The 20635-nt window shown below is 41.7% G+C and overlaps 1 protein-coding gene across 1 annotated transcript; it reads left to right on the forward strand.

Moving 5' to 3' along the window:
* The first annotated feature begins 83 nt into the window (after positions 1-83).
* On the forward strand, positions 84-18348 carry LOC146503804 (uncharacterized). The gene is made up of 6 exons (XM_085183867.1): positions 84-486; positions 1168-4118; positions 7857-8056; positions 9083-9204; positions 11253-11367; positions 15727-18348. Exons 2-6 carry the CDS (start codon positions 1727-1729, stop codon positions 15856-15858), a joined length of 2961 nt encoding a protein of 986 aa, XP_085039993.1. The 5' UTR covers positions 84-486; positions 1168-1726; the 3' UTR covers positions 15859-18348.
* The last annotated feature ends 2287 nt before the right edge of the window (positions 18349-20635 follow it).

Genomic DNA, 20635 nt, shown 5'->3' on the forward strand with positions numbered 1-20635 from the left:
CTCCTTAAGTGTGGCATCACGAACCCTCCATACACTTCCGCTCGCCTCACCTCTCCCTGCTCTGTGTGGCACGAATCACGCCTCCTATCAGTGAGTGGGCTGTAAGTCAAATTAGCTCTTCGTCATCCTGCTCGCTGTGCACACCGGAGGCTACTGCGGTAAGATGCGGCGGCGCACGATGCCGAGCCGCGGCGGATGAGATGATGCGCAATGGCTGAACGAGTCGGGAGGAGAGAGCGAAAATAAAGAGGCTGTGCTCTGATTTAAACGATGGGACAGGACTGAATGGATGTTCGAGCGATTTGTAACGTTTGTGGTGCAGGCCGAGTAGAAAGATGAGGCGGCGCTGATTCCACTTTAGGATGCTCCAGAGCCCGAGAGGATGGAGAATAGGCTTCGTCTGTAAACAATAAGGAAGCAGAGGGGCATTAAGTAAAGGACACTTAATCCAGAGCCTGGACCTGAGACCCCGGGGCTTCGAAAAAGGTAAGAAACAATTAGCACTCGGCTGTGGGCATCCCTCTCAGGACATGCTGGCTGGGAACACAGGTAGTGCTGGTACACTGTGTGGTTTGACGTGGCTCATCTTCATCACAGTGGTGCTGATAGGAGTAGGTTAAGTATGACATACGTGGCTCAAACCTATTTTCGTCGCTTATGTGGCGGGTTATTGATGCTCTTCGGGTAAATCCTTTAAGCTGTGTGGGCAGGAGAAGTGGATTTATGGGTTTATGGCCACCTGTGTTTCGTTTTTAGTCTACTGGATGATTGTGTGTGGCTGATGCAACAACTAATCTAATTCTCACCACAATGCAAATGGTGTCAGTTCCCATTTTCATATATATAAAAGAGCCTGTTTGGGTCAGAGTTGTGGGAAAAGAAGTCACTTTGGATTCAAATGCATGACCTCTCACAGACTCACACCTCCCACACTGAATTATAGCTGCAACTCATTGAGCCAAACCAAAGTGAAGTCAGCATTAAATAATTTTAATAATTTTAAGCTTTTTATTCATTAGCTCATCCTGGTTTACTGGATTGGGCCTCCTCCTGGCGGGATCCTTGCTCTTTAATCATATCACACTACCTTATAATAAGTCTGCACTATGAGTCTTTAATTTCCATGTTTGTTTTATTTATTTATTTATTTTACCCATTCCCCTGCAGGGTGCTCTGTGACAGCTGAGTCAGTCCTCAGTGAGGAGAGGCCAGTGAACGGGGAGGGCGGCGAAGCTCCGGAGACGGCGTCACTGAGCGTCAGCCTGGAAGAAAACAAACTTCTCATTTCCCTTGCTCTCATCAGCACTGACAGCTGGACATCACACCTGCATGTTTCTCTTCTTCATCAGGAGACTTTCTAAGTTGAGGAGTTATAGATGCAAACAGTGGCAGGTCGCCCGTCAGAAAAACAACTGATTCTGTCTTCAGATGCAGTCAGAATAATCTGCTAAGATATGAGATTACAAAGAGATTCATCTCCCTCCGGCCATGTTAGGAAACATCGTCTTCGGTACCACTGTCAGAATTAATCAGTGAGAAATTTGTTTTAGCTGTTTCATGTGATGTTTTTCTAAATGATGATCTTTTTACCTTTGAGCTGTCAGGCTGTGAATCAAGAATAGATTCTTGATTGTGGCAGCGCTCCCTCTCACAAATGAGAATTGAACTTGAGCCGACAGGCTGCATTTTAATAAAGGATAAGCAAAAACCAACTAATAAAAGATAGATGAGGCCCACAACAAGCACTATGCTCCAGCAGAATAACAACAACAACTACCCGTGCCTGAGCATGTCAGGCTCTAGCCGGGAGATGCTCCAGAAATGCTCCAGAGCCTCTCTGCCCTTCCCCAGCCGACTGGAGCTGGGACTGGCAGATCTGCCGCTCATTCGGGGTCTCCGAGCCTGGGCCCTGTGTTCCAGGAATCGCCACAAGACTGCTAATCTGCTGGGAGGAGGACAAGCACCCACAGCTCCTCCTGCAGGTCGAGGAAGTTCAGCGTCCTGCCCCAGGCCTGCAGATGTTTGCCTGAGTGGCGAGTGGGGTCGCATGGGATATGGGCTTCCGCTGGGGGTGGACAGTAGGCAGGCTGGAATCGGAGCTTTGGTAACAGTTGCCACTCTGAAGACCTCAGAGGGCAGCGGGAAGACTCAGACTCAGTGTTTGTTCCTCCGGACTGAGAAAGGAAGCTGTTTGTATTCAGCAGCTAAGCCCAACTCTGGAGTGACAACCAGTGCAGCATCCAGCGTGGTTGGAGGATGGCTGAGAGGAAAGACTGGAGTAGGAGGAGGATGCAGAGACACTCCAGCTGGGCCAACTCCACCGGCACAGACTGGAGCAAACCGGGTTAGGGTGCGATCGGGGCGGAGATGGAGGAAGTCTGGTAATGCAGCGTGCCGGGAGAAAACAGGCGTGAGCAGAGAAAGGCAGCAGAGGAGCAGGGAAGTTCCTGCTGGTGAAATCGCTGTGGAAGAAAGGCAGGAAGAGCAAGACAAAGGAGGCCTGGACTGTAAACAGTTTCCCACCCCACAGCAGGACAGCCGGCGAGCCAGATGCAGCCACAGCGTTTCTCCTAAATCCTGCGTCCAGTGTGGAAGGAGAGCACAGAGGAGGAAAAGCCAGGATGGACACGAGGGAGGCATCCCGAACAGGCTGAACAGTGAGGTGACGGGAATGAGGAAGGAAAGGCAAAAGAATGAAGAGGAGGATAAGGGAGGCCTCGGCAAGTTAGAGTCTTCCAGCTCTGTTTTGACGGAACTAAACCCTGACCTAGAATCTACCCGTTCTTACAGTGACTCCCATGACAGCTGCGATGTGGGAGAAACGAGAGAAACTGAGAGCAGCGAGGGGCAGAAGACACAAGCTTCTCAGAGCAAGGATGGCTATTCAGAGGAACAAGGGGACAGATACACTGAAGGAAATATCGTGACCCATGGACATTCTGGGTTGACAGATAATTTAAGACATAAGAACAGCGTTACTGAGAGAAAACCAAGTGAATGTCCCTGTGAAGAAGAAGAAGGGGCTAATGTAAACAGATTTTCTGATCTCGATGAAGCAGGTGAAGAATCAGAGAAAAGGGCTGAGTGTGCAGATGTTAAAGATGAAAAGGAGAACATCAGCGAGGCTCTTGATGAATTCTCCAGCTGGTGTGCAGTCTTTACGCCTGCCTCCAGCAGCACTGCAGTCTCCCTCAGTTTTAACAAGTCAGCCGCACCCATAGAGGGCAGCGTCTGCAGTGCTGACCGTGAAACTTGTTGGGTTCAGGCTGAGCAGGAGAATCACGTTGAGGGGTATCAGCAAGAGGAAGAAAACTCTGGGGTAGAAGAACAGGCCAATGGGAAAACCACTGTGAATGAGGTATTACATAATAAACCTCAATCTGTGTTTAAAAATGAGGAGGAAGTGTTACCTTCACCCCTCACAGATGGAGATCATTCCATCTCTGAGTCAGGCGAGAGGATTGTGGCAGACAAGAGCAGCAAATGTGGGACGAAAGATGAGCTGGAGTCAGAAGAAGGAAATTTAGAAGAGAGCCTCAATCCTGAACATGGAGACGGAGCTGGGGAAATTCGGAAGTCGGATGAATGTAAAGGAGAAGTCACACTCAAAGATAATAATGAAGGGACAGAGATAAACTGTGCTTCAGAGGAAGACTGGAGGTTACAGGAGGTTGAAGATGAACACAGGAAGTGGGAGGAGGATGGATACACCTGTGCACAAACAAGCAATGCTCCTGTTGAACCAAGTGGAGAGACTAACATCACTAACACTGCCTGCACCAATCTCCCCACCTCCCCTGCGCTCTCCCAGGCTAATCCTGCCCCTTCCCTGCCCACCCTGGGATCCATGGCAACCGGCCTGCCCTGTCAGGAGAGGGAGGAGGAGGAGGCAGTCAGTGCAACAGCAGGAGACAGAGAAGGAGGCCAAGAAGGGAAGAGAAGAGAGCTGGAGGAGCAGGGTGAGGTGGAGAGTGGCTCCACCGTGGCCACTGACGAAGGGAGGAAGGAGGAGGAGGAAGATGAGTTTGGAGTGTTCATGCAGGCGGAGGGAGAGCCAGCCTGGAGCGAGGAGTTCACCATGTCTGCCTCAGTGCCTTGTGGGAGCAGAGAGAGTGTTGGTGAGTCTCGTGGTTGTTCATTCTCTGTCCCTTTCTGTGTTTACGAGCCAGGCTTTCCTCTCATTTTAGTATCTCTTTCACTCCTTTGGGATCTTTAGTAAATTTGCCTTTCTGTGTGCTGTAGACTTGGATCTTTTGGTCCTGAACAACAAGGCTGACACAGAAAGGCTTCAGAGATTTTCAGAAAAAAGTCAGAAATGTGCAGATTTAGACTTTTTAACACTCTTTGTGTTGTGTTGGGAAACAAAGAGTGAATGGCAATGACTCCCTCAGAGAATTAGTGCATTTTTAACCTTTTGTACACTTTGAGGAATGCAAGTGCACACAATCTGTTTTCAAGAAGCGCACAAGTAGTCATGCACAAGTGGGTATTTACTTTTATCTTTCCAAAATCCTGTTGCTGTTATAGTTTCTATTTTATAAAGATGTGTTTGCGGCTGGAAGTCCTTACTTAAACTGCATTACTATGTACTATTTAAATACTGCAGACTTAATTTTTACTGTTTGTTAACTCCCTCCTCAAGAATTGAGATCTAATTATCTGGATCTAAGTTAGTGTTTTATAGAGAACATCAATATATTTTGCAGTTTTTTAATATTGTCGCCCTCAAAAGATCCATTCAAAAAAATTAAATAAAAATACTGGACTGAGATCAACTCCAAAAGGCAGTTGGGCCCTTCCTTATCTTTGGTACAACTTTTCCTACAAATCTGCCTGATTCTTTTCGACTAATCCTGCTAACAAACTCATGGAGGAACAAAACTAAACCCATCTCAAAGCTTCCTGGGTACGTGGAATTAAAAAATATTGGACACCTTCAGTGCAAGAAGGTAATTGAGAAGAAAATATTTTTATTGGATTTTTTTAAAGAACTGTATGAGGAACAAAATAAAGCAATGCTAGTAACTGAATCATAAATAAATTAATTTAATTAGTAGTGTGACAGTATGATGGCTCTTATCTGCTACACTCATGAAGCAGACACACGCAGGTATGTCAGATCTTTTACTCCTTGCGCCTCGTTGTTTTTCTCTCACAGCCGGTGTTAATCAGTCGTAATGATCCCTCATTCTGCTCCGTTTAGCTAATCACCTAAATCATGTTAAGCCCAGTTTCCACAGGGGGGCTAAATGAGGCTGTGCTGAGGTTGGTGCATAATTATGTCTCAGTCTGTTCTACTGAAAAGTATTTCTGTTTATTTTAACATGTTGCTGATTTATCATCAGAGCGACTGATGTATGTAAAAGGGCAAAAATTAAAGGACCAGCTATAAAACCTAAAGGCTTGTTTCACCCACATTACTTATGCATATTTTCACACTTATCTGGCCTTTTAGTTTATTTTGGTTTTAATTATTAGTAATTAAAATGGGCTTTCAATAAACATGTGAGTTACAGTAGCAAATGTTCTTATTAAACATAGCTGAAGTTGGGGTTTTTTCTATCCATGGCTCTGTATGATGTCACTTATGATGGGCATCCCTAATAAGGCAATCTCACGGAAGCCCCACCCACTCTGTTTAAGCATCTCAATGAGGGCCAGCCAATCAGGAAAATGCTGGCTTAAAAGGAGGAGGAGATAAATCTACTTGTTTCACACAGTGGATAAAGTGAAGTAGTTCACCATGACCCAAAAGTCTTTTAATAAATAGCTACAGTAGAGTGTAACAAACACCTTTCATAGCATTTGCAAACAGAGGTCAGGCTGTGGCTGTGTGAAATCTGGGAAAATACATATTATAAATCTACACTGAATATAACAACAAGGTTGAAAAAATTAGCTTGAAATAAAAAGAGTGAGAGGCAGAAAAAATATGGAAAAACATTTGATTGGAAGTGTGTTCCGGAACAGGTTGTTTTAACTCATTCCTCCATAATGATACATTTGATCCCTCAGTGTATATCAATAAAGATGCAGTTTGAAGGGTACCTGCAAAGGCAGCGACCACCCTCACTAACATGTGATGCAAACTTAGTCAATTTGTTCTGTAAACAGGCCTGAAATGGGGGTAAAGAGTTAAAGTAAGGCAGCCTAATAATCATACAGCTAATCATTGTACACTCAAGCACATGCTGTAACTTAGATGACGTAAATAAGTTGTTGAGCAGTAGTACTTTTAATCTTGTGATAAATATGCAGAGTTCTTTCTTGCCTTGGTAGGCATCACTTACCAGCACAGTGGAAATAAGACTGTAGTTTGTCCTGACCTGGATTCCTAACTGATCTCCCCGTCTCACTACATGGTATTAATCATTCAGAGTCTAGCTAAGAGAGGGGGAGGAAGCAAACGGGCCAGTGAGCTCTCCTGTTAGCCTCAGGTTATTGGGCAACGGGTGAAAAGGAAACAGTCTCACAGACCAGTGTCTGATAGATACATCGTCGGATAAATACACCGAGCAATGGAGAGCGACATGTAGATGTGTCAAAGCAGCAGGGATCGAAGAGAGATACAAATATTCGCTGAAATGTTTCCACGCAGTGAGATTAAAGTCCAACATACAAACTCAAAGAGTCCCGCAGAGTCTGGTACAGCAGGCAACTTTTTAAGCAACAGCAGGAAGCAGTCACAGCCATAGACAACACAATGATACGACAAGGAACAGAATAATAAATGCAAGTTGTCTTGCTGTGCTGCTGACTAATAGAAAGCTGAAGAGCTACTAAAACTGTGGGTTTTAATTCTGGCACATCTAATAATAATTTAAAATATTAGCATGGTGCCTCCGTAACCAAGATTTACAGGTGTCCCCTAAATGCATCACATGCAAGAAAAACAAAGTTACTGCTTTGGATGTTACATTCGGTGAAAAAAGGTGTGTGTGAGTTCGCTGGACTGTTTAAGACGGCTGCAGCTTTCTCACAAACCACTCATCCAAACAACATAAATGGAAATTAAAAATATAACCACTATCTTTTTTTTTACACACCTTTTAATGGGAGCATGTCTCCACACCATACCCCCTGAAATATGACTATGAAAGGTAAAGACCCAATAACTCCCCATCAATCAGACGACCTCCTATTAACAAGCACTGGGAAACAGTGGGAAGGAAAAACTCCCTTTTAACAGGAAGAACCCCCCAGTGGAAGGGAGGGGCAGAACTGGATAGGACGGGACTGGTCAACAGTATTTTGGATGCACATATTGTCTGTCCGTCCATCTTTTGAACTGCTTTTCCAGTTCTTGGTCACAGAAGACTAAAGTCTGTTCCAGGTGTCGCATGAAAAATACTGTACTTCCCTTTAAAAAGCATCAGGTCTATTTTATAGGTTAGCTGCATCCATCTGCACAGAGCACATGAGGACGACAGGAACAGTTTAGTCTGCAACAGTAAGACTCCATGAATTGAAACCATCTAAAGCATCTTAGAAACTTGTCATGGTTTAAGTAGACTGAATAAACCGTTAGTGAAGATATGCAAAGATCAGACAGAGATTTCTTAAATTATTAGTTGGATGTGTTGTAGGGTCTATAGAATTTAATTTAATTTTCCAGCATTTAAAAACGATTGTGGACATTTGTACAAATCAGTTATTAGGATTCTTCATTCATTTGGATAAACTGGCCCCGTTTGGAAGCCATCCTAGTAATTATTGTCACCTTTAGCACCAATGCTGCTGTTGCTGTATTATAATACAGGGTTAATGCCCATTATTATCCTTTAAGAGCATCTAAGGTACATACTATGTACTAAGACTTAATGTGCATGTGCCTGTGTGTGTGTGTTTGATAACAGCACTTGGAAAGCATGCTATCACCAGTGAGTCGACCCTCTGGACGCCAGGCAAGACGGACAGCTCGTTCCACCAGTCAGACGACACCTGGACAGCCTTCCCTCAGGATTCATCAGATGAAGGTGGAGACGTTGTGGAGCAGTGGTGGCCAGCCAGTGCTGTGGAGGAGAGGAGAGACAGACTCTCAGCCAATCAGAACCTGGTACAGTTGTCCTTCAGTAACTGCTATAAAAACTGTTCTGTTTGTTCAGTAAGAGCTAAAGTGGCCATTACATTCACTTCACTGAGTCCACAAACTCCTCAGGATTGGTTCATTTGTGTCACAGCATTGAATTTCTGTCTTGCGTGGTTTGTCTCTGTGACTCTAACCTCTGTTTGCACTTCCTGTACCATCGATCAGGGATGCTCGGTGGATTCAGGGAGTTATTTGTGTAGTTACTCAGTCCCCTGTGGATCATGCAGTAGAAAAGAATTATTCATGTGTAATTCTATGCATTATTTGCTCCATCTGCTATTCTTAGTGTCTGGTAGATATAGCTGGCCCTGGGTGAAATGTGCAAAAACCTTCGTGTGTGTATTGTATGTTGACTATAAGTTAGAGAAGGAGTTTAGTTTCACGTCCAAATCTCTGTTTATGCAGGATTTGTTTTTTGGTGAGAGATGGGGTGATTTTAGTGTTATCTGTGTGGGTTACTAATTCTTATCCAGTTGAAAGTGCATATGTCTGTGACCTAATATTTCCCCCTTTTTCTCAGTTGGCTGTGCCATTACCATGGAAACACGGCTCACCCTGATGTAACCCTGCGGGAGGAGTGACTAAGTTTTATGAGTAAAAATTAATCAGTATTTTCTCCAGCTTTACCCCAGCTTTTTTTTTCCTTAAAAATAAAATTAAAATATAAGAAGTCAGCACTGTGGGGAGAGTCTCCCAGTGGACATTAAGCACAGTGCAAAGATGCAGATGAAAAATGAGCCCTGCCCAAAACTTCAGTGAAGCAGAGTGAGAGGAGGAGACTGGCTGTTTTTAAATAAGTCGGTTCATGTGCCTGCGGTGCCACAAGGAGGCCTTTATGAAAATAAAGTATTAACTTTTCATGCAATGAACCATAAATGCATATTTTTTCCTAAATGCTGCAAATGTGTTTTTGATGCTTGTGTTTTGACTGTTTTCTTGCGGATGCTGAGCTCTCAAGCTGTATTTGATGAGCTCTCTCTGTATTTACTGCAGGCGGCTGTCTTTGCTGAAGCCTTCCCCTCATTTACTGGTTCATCCTCAAGTGACTCCTGTGACCTCAGTACTGTTCCCACACTGAGCCAGCTCCTCAGAGGCGGAGCAAGCCAAGACCAGGGGTAGGTGAACCGTGCTGACGAAGGCCATCATGTGTAGCGATGGCTCTAGATAAAAGATGGATGGGAATAAACCTAAGAACCTGAGTGAAGTCAGTGCACAAGTACCTTCAATGTACATTCTTCAGCTCTCTTTATCCATGCCATCAGTAAACACTTTCCTGGTTTCAATCATTAGTTTCAGCTTTCACCAAAGACAGCACAAGTTTAATTTAGTAACATGTGTTTCCCACCGTTTCCCACAAGGATAAGCAGAAGAGATTGGATGGGATGTTTCCCACTAGTGTCTAGAAGGATGATAAAGTAGGCTGTGATTCAGGGCTAATGAAACCAGTCATAAATACTGTTTTTATTTCTATATTATTGCATAAGTACTCTGTACTGAATGGGTCAGACCCCCAAAATCATCAGACTCAGTTTTACTCCTGCAAATTTTTATGATTGTATTTTGACAGATTGTCATCCTTCACCAAACCCTTCAATTCTCCAAACTGATTTAATAAAAGAGAACAAAATCTTTTTAGATCTTTCTCATAAATATTGAACTTTTTCTTCTTCATAAAACTATTCTATAAATTCACCATTTTATCACTATCATTCAGGGAAACTTTCATTTTAAACAATCTGTATGGGTTCATTTAAAAAAATATATCATTATACATACAAGTCCTTTTTTAATGTAATTATTCACAAAATAACTTCCTTGTCCCTACAACACTGAATATTTCTCTAAATCATTTGTGTCATTTTACTCGAGTCAAACAGGAATGAATACAAAATGCATAATTTGATGTTCTTTTATGGTGTCGGTGGTTTTACGAGATAAAACACAATACATTGACAAGTTGAAAGAAAATGTAGCCACCTAGTGGTGACTTTGTGAAGTGCAACTATATTTAAAAAAACTGTTAGAATTGACTATAACCTATCAGAGCAAAGATGTTTTTAACTTTGTACCCCTGGACAGCCTAATAGGAGCAACCCTTGAATTCCAGATAGGCTTACAGAACAAAATGACTGGGTTGGTGAGGGTGCTCTCTGCCTGTGCAGCTACCCTTGAAAAAACCTGGGAACTATTCTAGTGGTCGTAAAACCACACCAGATGGGTGGGCTTGTCAGATGTCGTCTTTATGGGAGAAAATGCGTTTGATACAACTTGCAGTTGAGCTAATATGGACTGTTGTATGTCAGAGCAGCCATTTACAATTATTCACTATCACAGATTCCTTAACACTTAATTCCCATATCATACTCTAATTATAGAGATGTTTTCTTAAACTGGAGAGTTTTATATCAAATGAACTATTTCCTAGAAGAACACATTTGAAAACAAACTCTTAAACAAGGCCTTTATCTGTCATTTTTAGCACTCTATGTTTTTCTTTGATTCTAGTAAAATAACATTGCTATTAATAGTTTTTTTTCCCTTTATTTGGCCTTGGTATACTGCCTCAGTACATTCACTGTGTAATACACGTGAGTGGAGCTAAAGGACACCTTTGATCTGACTTTCTTTTATGTGGGCGGGGCTTCTGTGGTCACAAACAAAGATGACCATGCTGACCACACTGTCACATAGTACAGAGAAAGAAACGTACTTCTATCCCAAAGGTTCGCCACAGCAGATTGCATCCATATTGGATTTTGTAGAAGTTTTACACCACATACCCTCCTCTTTATCCAGGCTTGTGACCCCTCAGGCTGGGAATGCGTCTCCTCCCTGTCTTGAACTGGGGATCTTTTGTGTGTAAGATGAATGTGTTAACCACTATACCACTTGAAGCAGAGTAGGAAACCAAGCGTTTGGAGCAGTCTGAGCTTTTGACTTCTATACATAATATATGGGGAAAGAAAAAAAAGGAGAATCTTAACAGGCCCACTTTATGTTCTTCAGATTTAAAAGATGTCTGTATGTGAAATAATCCTTAAACCTGGTGCAGACAAGTTTTGCACTCAGTCTGTATCTGATCTTGAATCTTTGAAAAGCAATCATTTAAAACAAATGTTCTTCTTGTGCATGAAATCGCGTGTCTGTGTCTTTGAACCTTTAGGCTGTTGGACAGTTTCCACGACTTGAACAAAATGATCGGCCAGAGATACAAGAGAGCCAACGGCGTGTCTCGTAACCTGCTGCTGAAGACTTTACACCTGGAGCAGCCGCACACTGTGAGTAAAGACCGACACCATGCGCATGGAAATGCGAGCCCAGCAGCTTTGGAGACGAGTGCGTCTTAATCACTCGCTGCGGACATGTTTCAGTGTTCACAATCTGATAGAAAACACTTAAGAAATCAAATTTTACAGCAAATGTTCCGTCTCTTTGCTCATAATTTGCTGCAGGGGAATTAGCACAGAGCACTTAGTGTTCACTTTCAATTTGTGAAGCTTCGCGGTTCTTAAATTGAATTTGTCAACACAGCCTTAACATGTAACATGAACTCATAGTGCTGTTTGACCCTTGAAACCTGCAACCTCATTCAAATGATGTGACTGCTGTTTTATGCAGAACGCTCAGTACACAAACAGCCCCGAGCGCGCTGCTGAACCGAGTCGCATCAGAAAGCTACAAGGCACCTTCGAAATATGCAAGTGTGGGGTTTACCCGTCCACTGTGTGACTGCTTGCTACAGGCCACAAGCAGCAATCAGCATTATCACAGTGCGTGAAATGTGAATTTAATGATCATTTTATCTATGCTTCTTTTTTCACTTGTCCCTGCTTCGTTATATTTTAAACTGGGTTACAGCAGAGGCCAATTTGCAGCAGCAGATAAATCGTCTTATTTTACTCAATTATAGTTTTCGTCGTTAATTTTTACACAATGCTGCATCTTTCACTGTACATAAATTCAAATAGAAGTTATTGCTGTTTAATTACTTTGCTACTGAATGTGGTGTGAAAATATCACTTTTTGGTTTTCATTATCATTTGACTGCGGTGTTATTTTCTAATTGACCAATTATTAAATTATAAAGTCTTCAGTAACCTTTCTAATTAACAGTTCAGACATAAAGATAGAAGACTGAGAATAGTTCTATGTGATAACGTTTATGATGTTTTGACTTTTTGAAGAAAGGTAACTATGATTTTTTTTTTAAAAATCAAATTGAGACTGGTATGATAAAATTATGCTAAGCTATGAACTACAAAAGCTAAAACCTCTGCAGATTGATTAGGGCTGCCACAAACCATTATTTTGATAGTCGACTAGTCACCAATTATTTTTGCGATTAGTCGACTAATCAGATCATCATCCATTGGACATAAAACGTACAGCTTATTGCACCAGCAGTATCTGCTCTTATATAACTATCATTAGCTTACAGCTTTAAGTGTTTAAGGTATGTGCTAACTAAAAATAAAGACAAGATGATAGTTTATTAAATTTTAATGAAGTTTGCAGATTGTTTCGGTGAAGTTTAATAAACTCTTTGCTATCTAAAATACAACAGGACACCGGAGTATATTCTCGAGCATCTCACACTTCTGATAATCAGTTGTCTGCTTGACGTTTATTCAGCTGTGTAAAAACTATAACTTTAATCTCAGCCAAACCGATTTACTCAGGAACAAATAAAATACAAAAAAAAGCCAAACAATAACATTTTTAAGTTATCTAAGTGACTTATATATCATGTTTAACCTGAGTAGCAAAAGACAACGGTGGGTTTGAAAACGATTTGCTGGGAGTCCGGTGTTCTCAGCGGCTCTAGTGAGCCTTGCCCCGGCTAACTATCGAGCTAGTGGGTAACAGACGTCTCCGAAAACGTCGGAGCGCTTTTAAAAATATGTGGTGTCTTGATAAACTGAGCAGATATTTGAGGTTTACACAGCGACATTCTCACCTGAAAATATGCTAAACTTTATTTTGTGAGCCAAAAAGAATAATAAATGGTAAATGGTAAATGGCCTGTATTTGTATAGCGCTTTTACTAGTCCCGCCTAGGGACCCCAAAGCGCTTTACACGTCCAGTCATCCACCCATTCACTCTCACATTCACACACTGGTGGAGGCAAGCTACAGTTGTAGCCACAGCTGCCCTGGGGCAGACTGACAGAAGCGAGGCTGCCATATCGCGCCATCGGCCCTTCTGGCCAACACCAGTAGGCGGTAGGTGAAGTGTCTTGCCCAAGGACACAATGACCGAGACTGTCCGAGCCGGGGCTCGAACCGGCAACCTTCCGATTACAAGGCGAACTCCCAACTCTTGAGCCACGATCGCCCCAATAATAAGAGTAATATTAAAACTAACTAGCTGCCGCCATTGTTGACAACTGCACTGGGCTGCGCTATGAATCTGGGACCAGTGTTGCCAACTCCTCAGTAAGGAAAATCGCTATTGGCTGTCCTAAAAGTCGCTAGAAGTCGCTAAATGACGTCATCACCTAATTTGCATAATTAGTCACGCTAATGTAATTGTAATCTATGTTGTTGGAGAGAGAAATAACATCGTGGAAGAGACATAAAGTGAAATGCATTTAGAATTTATTTAGAACTACAAATTAAATTTATTTTAGCAATTATTGTTTTTTTAATGTCACAATTCCAACCCTGCTCCTGACATGGGGGCCTACAGTTTATCAGAAAATAGATGTTTACATGTGTCGTACTGGCTGTGCAGCAATGATAAAGCATACACAAATCAAATGTTCACTGAAAGTCAAAGTGATATTGTTTACGCAGGCGACAACAGTGGAGGACAGGATGAAGTGTTGGTGGTGTTTCAGCTGTCGGGTGGTTAGTGCAAGCCAAAAATTTGAAGGTGAACTTGTGTTTATTTCTGCAGAAAATAGTCTGAAATGTTGTCAGTATGTCTTTTGATTGCAGGCACTTTTGCAGCATCTGGACCTAACGCAGTACCTTCAGCAGTCTCGCTGCCTCTGGTTCAGATCAAGTGCTCTTTTGAAGTAGGCCACGTTTCTGTCAGAGGGGATGTTTGCTGTCTCTTCGGCTCCATTGTTAGCATTACCTAGATTTTCCTGATAGATGGCTCTGTTTGGCACAGGAATGTCTTTTTCCATATTTTTCTGATAACTTCCCTTGCTCACAAATTTTGTAATCCTCCTCACTACCAATCAAAGCTGCCAATGTGAACAAATATGTTCACATTTAATTTGATTCATTGCTTTTTGTAAGTTGTATATTGCAGTAAATATAGCTGACCCAAAATTCCACCTGTGCTCTCCTCAGGACACGCCTTTCCCACCTGGTTTAGAGGGGTTTGCATATCGTTACTCAGGAAAGGGGTTTGGTAGGTGGCCTCTTTCGGTAACAGCTGTGTTTTGTTTGATCCAAAAAGATCTGATGCCTTTTAAAGTAACATTTGTAGCTTGCTTTAGAGGAACTGTGTCGAAATGCTTTATATAATCTCTACAGACTTATTAGAACTGGATGATTGATGTGGAGCCAGGACAGCTAGAGTCAAATAATGTGTTTTTATCTGGAGTAATCTATATTTGGTGGTATGGCTCTGAAAAAAGCTGTGGTTGGGTTGCAAATCAGGCTGCAGATCCACAGCATGTATTTCGTGCCCGTAAGAGGATCAGCTGAACCATCAGCTGATTGGAGCTTTTATCAATATCAGCTGATCCTGTGGCAGAGCTCGACTTTATGGTCTGCCTGAACTACTGCTAATGGTTCATGCTCATTATAGATATTACTACATTTTAAACTGACAACATAGCAGTGTTAACACTGACTGTAACTCACCGCCATAGATATAAATATGTGGATGAATCACTAAAAAGTAGATCAAAGGGAACAACTATCTCATATTTAAGTCCAGTCCTTGCCTATTCATGTGTTATATGATGGCTATGTGACTAAAAACTAAAAAAAAACAGTTTTAATACTGAATATTCATATTAATACAAAATTTAAAGCAGGAGCAAAGAATTCAAATACTAGCAAACTTCAAGGAGACACAGAACAAGGAGATGCATGGCCATGAGGGACAATCTGACAAGGAACAAGGACAGACTCAAACAATAGATACAAGATAACAAAGGGAAAAGTAGCAGGTGGCAGCATAGCTGAGGACACTTGTACCAGCAGAATTCTGGGTACGATCCGGTGATGTTGATGTTTTCCAGATTTGTGTGTTTGTGTGTGCGTTTGCAGATCCAACTGGAAGTTTTGTTATAAGGAGGCAGAGTCCAATTCAACTCTCACATTAGAAATCTCAGTTTATTCACAGATCAGGCGTCCTGAAAGAGAGAGGGGAGTGTGAGGTGTTTTTTCTACAAGGCTGTCAGTACTCCCCCTCCTCGTCTGAGCTCACACCTCACAGTTCTGATAATTGGTCTTCATTGTAAGATCCGCAGGGAAACCACGCTCACATCTGGTGTGTCATCCTAATCAGAGCTAATGGCACTGTGTGCTTTGAGCCTACGACAAGTCAATTATTCTTGAATAATGGATTTGATTTTATCATTTGTTCATATTTGTTGTAACCTTCTCTCCGGCTAGTTGATAAACTACGCTGTAGTCAGCTGTGTTGCTGATTTTAGTTTTCATCTTTGCAGGAAAGCAGACCTGCTTCCTCGACAGCAAACTGCCGCCTCTCCCCTGGTCTCCCTTCAGCCAATCAGCATGCTCAACATGCCGCTGCTAAGCGACGGCTGTCCTATGACTACAACAGGAACATCATGGAGTAACTCTGTGGACCTTAGCTCTGGTTTGGCTGTCAGCATTCACAATGAAGGACTCCAGGTTTTAACATGTTTCCCGAGGCTCCAGATTCACAGCATGTTAAACTGCAAGTCAAGCACTCATCAACCTGCTGACTCTTTGCACACTTCCTGGTTATTTAACAGTGAGGAGAGCTGGTGTCTCCTCCACCACCTGCTGATGTATACTGGGGGAGTGTTTTTTTTATATTACGTGTTCATCACCTTGTTCACTATCACCACTACCACCCATTAAGTCTCCACTTTATCTACTGAGATTCTTTAGAGCATTGTGACCTGTTACAAGGTACACGCCGCCAGCTTAAAGCCACTCTAGTTTGTTCCTCCTTTAACAGAAATAGATCTGAAGTACCACTGCTTTTTGTCTCAAGGGTAGAATAAATATAAAGGAGATAAAACTCACATGGGGTGAACTTAAATAATAAAAATAAATATTTAAGGCAGAAGAAGTCACTTTGATGTGTGACGAAACATTTCTCCCACTGAAATCGCTACGTCCGGATGAACAGAATCAACCTTTTGGGGTATATAAGACATCGTTTTACACACATTGGCGGCCCTGTTAGTCATGATTTTGGAACGCTGACATGCCGGTTGTTTAGCTTTCATTTGCAGTCTCTTTAAAAGGTTTGTTTTTGTCGTGCAGAAATGGAAGAGCGTAATTGGGGCAAAAGGTTATTGCCTCCAGTGTTGCTGATCTAACAGACAAATAAAATAATGTTGCACTACACTACAGTTTAAATTTGAAATAGATTTTTTTATTAAGTAGGAAAATCCCAGTTCTGAAAAACTGGCATTCTTCATATACTATATACTGTATACTGTAAGCATATTCATAGAATATGTCAGTTAGGCTGAAAGGGGAAGAACATCTGAGGTTATTGGTTAAGTTTCAAGCCATTTATAACTCATGAAGACACAGCTTTACTTCATGCAAGGGGCCTTTAAGGCTTCTCCTTATTTCCTGTCATGTATATACTCTTACATTGATGGATGCTCATGTTAAACATGAGCATCCATTCAAATATTGAGCCTAAAACTCTGACGTCAGACTACTCCAAACACTCAGTTTCAGAACATTTTTTTTCTACTTTTTCCCTACATATCATTTCAGTCACACAGGTGTGGCTGTGAGCCCCACCTACCTGTGTTCAAACCAATCAGGAGAGGCTCTAATACAGCTTTCAGACGGAGTATGAGCTGGGCGGCTGCATCAATGACCAGTGTGAATTTTGAATGAGCAGAACAGGTACAAGACAAACTGTGTCAGCATGACATTTTAAATTACCCAAGCATCTGTGCTTTTCAGCTATTTCAAATTGGACTAATAAGCGATTGTGATGGAGGCATACATGTCTGTATTATCGAGTGCCAAGTCAGGTAAATGGGAACTATCCAGAAAACTAGATTTGTAGTTATATTTCCAGCCACGTTTTATGAAAGTAGCATGAAGTTCCAGTCCTTCTCCTGGAAAAGATCTCTGGGTTTAATTAGAGACTAAGACTCGATGACACGATGCTTGTTTTTGTTCTGTAGCTCCATTAATGTGGTGGCCTGACCCTTTGTAACAGCTTCACTCCTCTTCAGTTTTCCTGTCTGTAGCAGAAACCTCTACAGATGTCACCATCACCTGGATTCATGCACACGTTCAGTAGAAGTAACAGAAAAACCTTTTGTCTAGTGGTGTCATCACACAGAAGATCAAAGTTGAGCTTTTTGTTTTTTTCAAAAGCCTAGAGCAGATATAATAATGAGTACTAAAGAAAGATCAAGACTTTTTGTTTTAATTTTGTTTACATTTGACATTTTGATGCATGTGCTTTCATTGTGTATTTGCTACTGAAAAGCCAGTGACAGGAACAGGTCTCAACTTTGTTCTGGTTCCTCAGAGAAACAAGTTTGTCTTCCAGTTAGTGCCAACAGAGAAAGTGCCAATGTTTACGAGGTTGAGGAAGTGATTTCAGGAGGAAATGTTTGTCTTGTTTCTCAAACACACTGAAGTGGACTCAAACAAAAGCATGTGATGTTCCACCTTTTTCTTTCTTTCTTTGTCTTCCTGTCTCGCTTCTTGTCTGCCGAATGTTTCAGTGCATTCGTTTTAGTTCAGCGCTGTTCTGTAGTCAAGTCCACTTCATGGGCAAAACTTGAATTTAGCTGCCAGTCAAAATGACATTTTATGAGAATATTGTTCACAGTTTGCCGATCATGCGCCGCGTTTCTAATTTGTGTCACCTCAGAAAACTTTAAGTCGCTCTGTTGTGTATTTCAATTGTTAACTCTGTCATCTGTGATGAAATTCAGAATCAGTCGTGTGTGTGTGCGTGCGTGTGTGTGTGTATGCGCCATTTATACAACATTCAAATTCTTGAAAAAATTGGATATTTTCTGTCACAATGAGGAGAATCCAGCTGTCGCCTTGTTGACTGATATAATAAAATGATACTGCGTGTTGGCTAATGCTTCCTCCTGACATGCAGAATTATGTGACCTGTTGATTTCATGAAGAGGGAACCGCTGGCTGACTAGTAACTCAGATAAAATCATCACATGGTCTGCTCTTCTGGGCCATGTTTGAACATTTTGAAATCCACTCACTCGTCCTTTGTAAATATTACGAAATGAACAAATATTTCCCAGACAGACCAAGAAGAAGTCAGACCTGACGTAATTCAGCTGACGTCTCATGGAGTCAATGAGGGTTTTTCATTGAGCTTGTCATGAAAAACATTCAAACCCATCCATCTTTTTTCCTAACCACTTATCAGATTCACGGTTACCAGCTGTCAGTGGGTGATGACCTCTCCTCAGATTTCTGGAATCAGACCAAAAAATTAATGAACATAAATATGTTTTAGGTTTACTCTTTGCCAAAATTGCTGCACATTATTCTAATTAATATATTAGCATATATCTGCTTTATTGCTCTATGGATTAGCGTGGGACTTTGTTCATAAGTCCATAACTTTGGTCCATGTTTCTTATACTTATACAGGAAATATATAGATACAGAAAAGATGTCTCGTCTTTGTGAAAGCCATTGATATAATTTATCAAGACAACTTAACCTGAAGAGGCTTTGATCCGAATGTTTCTCAAGAATAGAAACTGTTGTGCGCCTGACAAACAGAAGCTGTAAACTAAACTGAAACTAGAAAATTTACTCCCAAACTATTTTTTTAACTGTGAAACCAAAATAGAAACAAATTTTTCTGCTTTGGTTAAAAACTGACCAAACATTTAATAGACTGTCATTTTCACACTTTCACTTGAGGAAGTTTGAGGAGAATGAGGTCACGATATTTTCCGCAATCATCCTGTTTCACATTTAGCTTCAAACATGTCTCCACCTCTGGAGATACTCCACACGGTTCAAGGCAAAGGAGCTGCACCGACAGGGGGCGTAACACACATCTGCTCTCACTAGCTGTAAATATTTACTGCTCTGTCCTCACAGTTTCAAAATCTGTCGTATTTTGGGAACTGGAGAGTTAAACACCGTGTGATGGTCACCACTGTTGGGCGGTGTTGAGCTGCAGGCCATGTTTGAAGGACTCATGATAATGTCCCCGCTGTTATTCTAGCACCATTTAACGTTGGCATTTTAATGACATCTATTTAATTGATTTTCATTAAATATTTGTGGCACATAGAGCCTAATGCATTTTGTTATATCTGCCTTTTACTGTCACGTACCCTCCAGCAGGTCAAAGGTTTCATTAGTCTACAGGGCAGAATTCAGTTAATTATGTGCAAAGCAATTAAAATTAGTCTCACTTTGACTCTGTTATGCAAAAACATTGCATTATGTTGATTTTTAGAAAATATTACATCATCAGGAAAAGTAAAATCTGTAAATGTCTACTTTAGAATAAAATCCCTCGTATTGAATATGTGAACAGTCATCAACTTCTGCAGGATTAATGACACTTAATGCTGCTTCTGTAACATATGCCAGCAAAACGGTGTGGAACATCAGAAAACAAGCCAAACGTCTGCTAAACTTGATGGCCTGTGTTTTAAATGTGGCTTCAAAAAAAAACAAAAAACTTGATACCAGCTGCTGAACTGGTAAAAAGCTGCTGGTCACACGGCAAAAGATTTCTGGCCTGGTGGCTGTTTACCATCACAGCCTGACTATTAATACAAGGACATATAATAGTGCACATTGTGATAACCAACTGGGACATCGTGTGAGGAAAACAGCGTGTAAAATATCAAGCTGCGTTCTTGCATGTAATAATTCATGTTGCAGACTGCGAGAGGGGCTGAAGTGATTCACAAAATTACTGCATACAGATGCCTGTAAATACAACGTAAAAGAATCTTTTCATATTTATAGAAGATCATATTTTATTTCAGCTTTAGCAGCACTATCGCCTAATAAAGTCTATTTTATTTTATCAGAAGCTGAAGACATGGATTGGTTCACTTTTTAACGTGATAAATAATCCAGTATTAGCGAGATTATCCTGTGTGGCATGTCACCATCACCTCTTTCCGAGATCAGTGGCACAGAGAGAGTTAAGCACTTTATTTGCTGAGTCAGAGCAGCTGCCTGCCTGCTGTGTTATCATAACAGAGCTTTATACTGCAGGGTAGAAAACAGACAGATGAGCAGCAGACTGCCCTGACCTCACCGTTTACACCGCATGAGTCAGCTGGCCTTATGCATAAACAGCACAGACAAGCCAGCGATTACTTCCAGGAGAAGCAAGCAGAGCACAGTGAGAGCGTTTTGTTGTAC

This window comes from Neolamprologus multifasciatus, chromosome 14 (genome assembly GCF_963576455.1).
Source record: "Neolamprologus multifasciatus chromosome 14, fNeoMul1.2, whole genome shotgun sequence".
NCBI lineage: Eukaryota > Metazoa > Chordata > Actinopteri > Cichliformes > Cichlidae > Neolamprologus > Neolamprologus multifasciatus.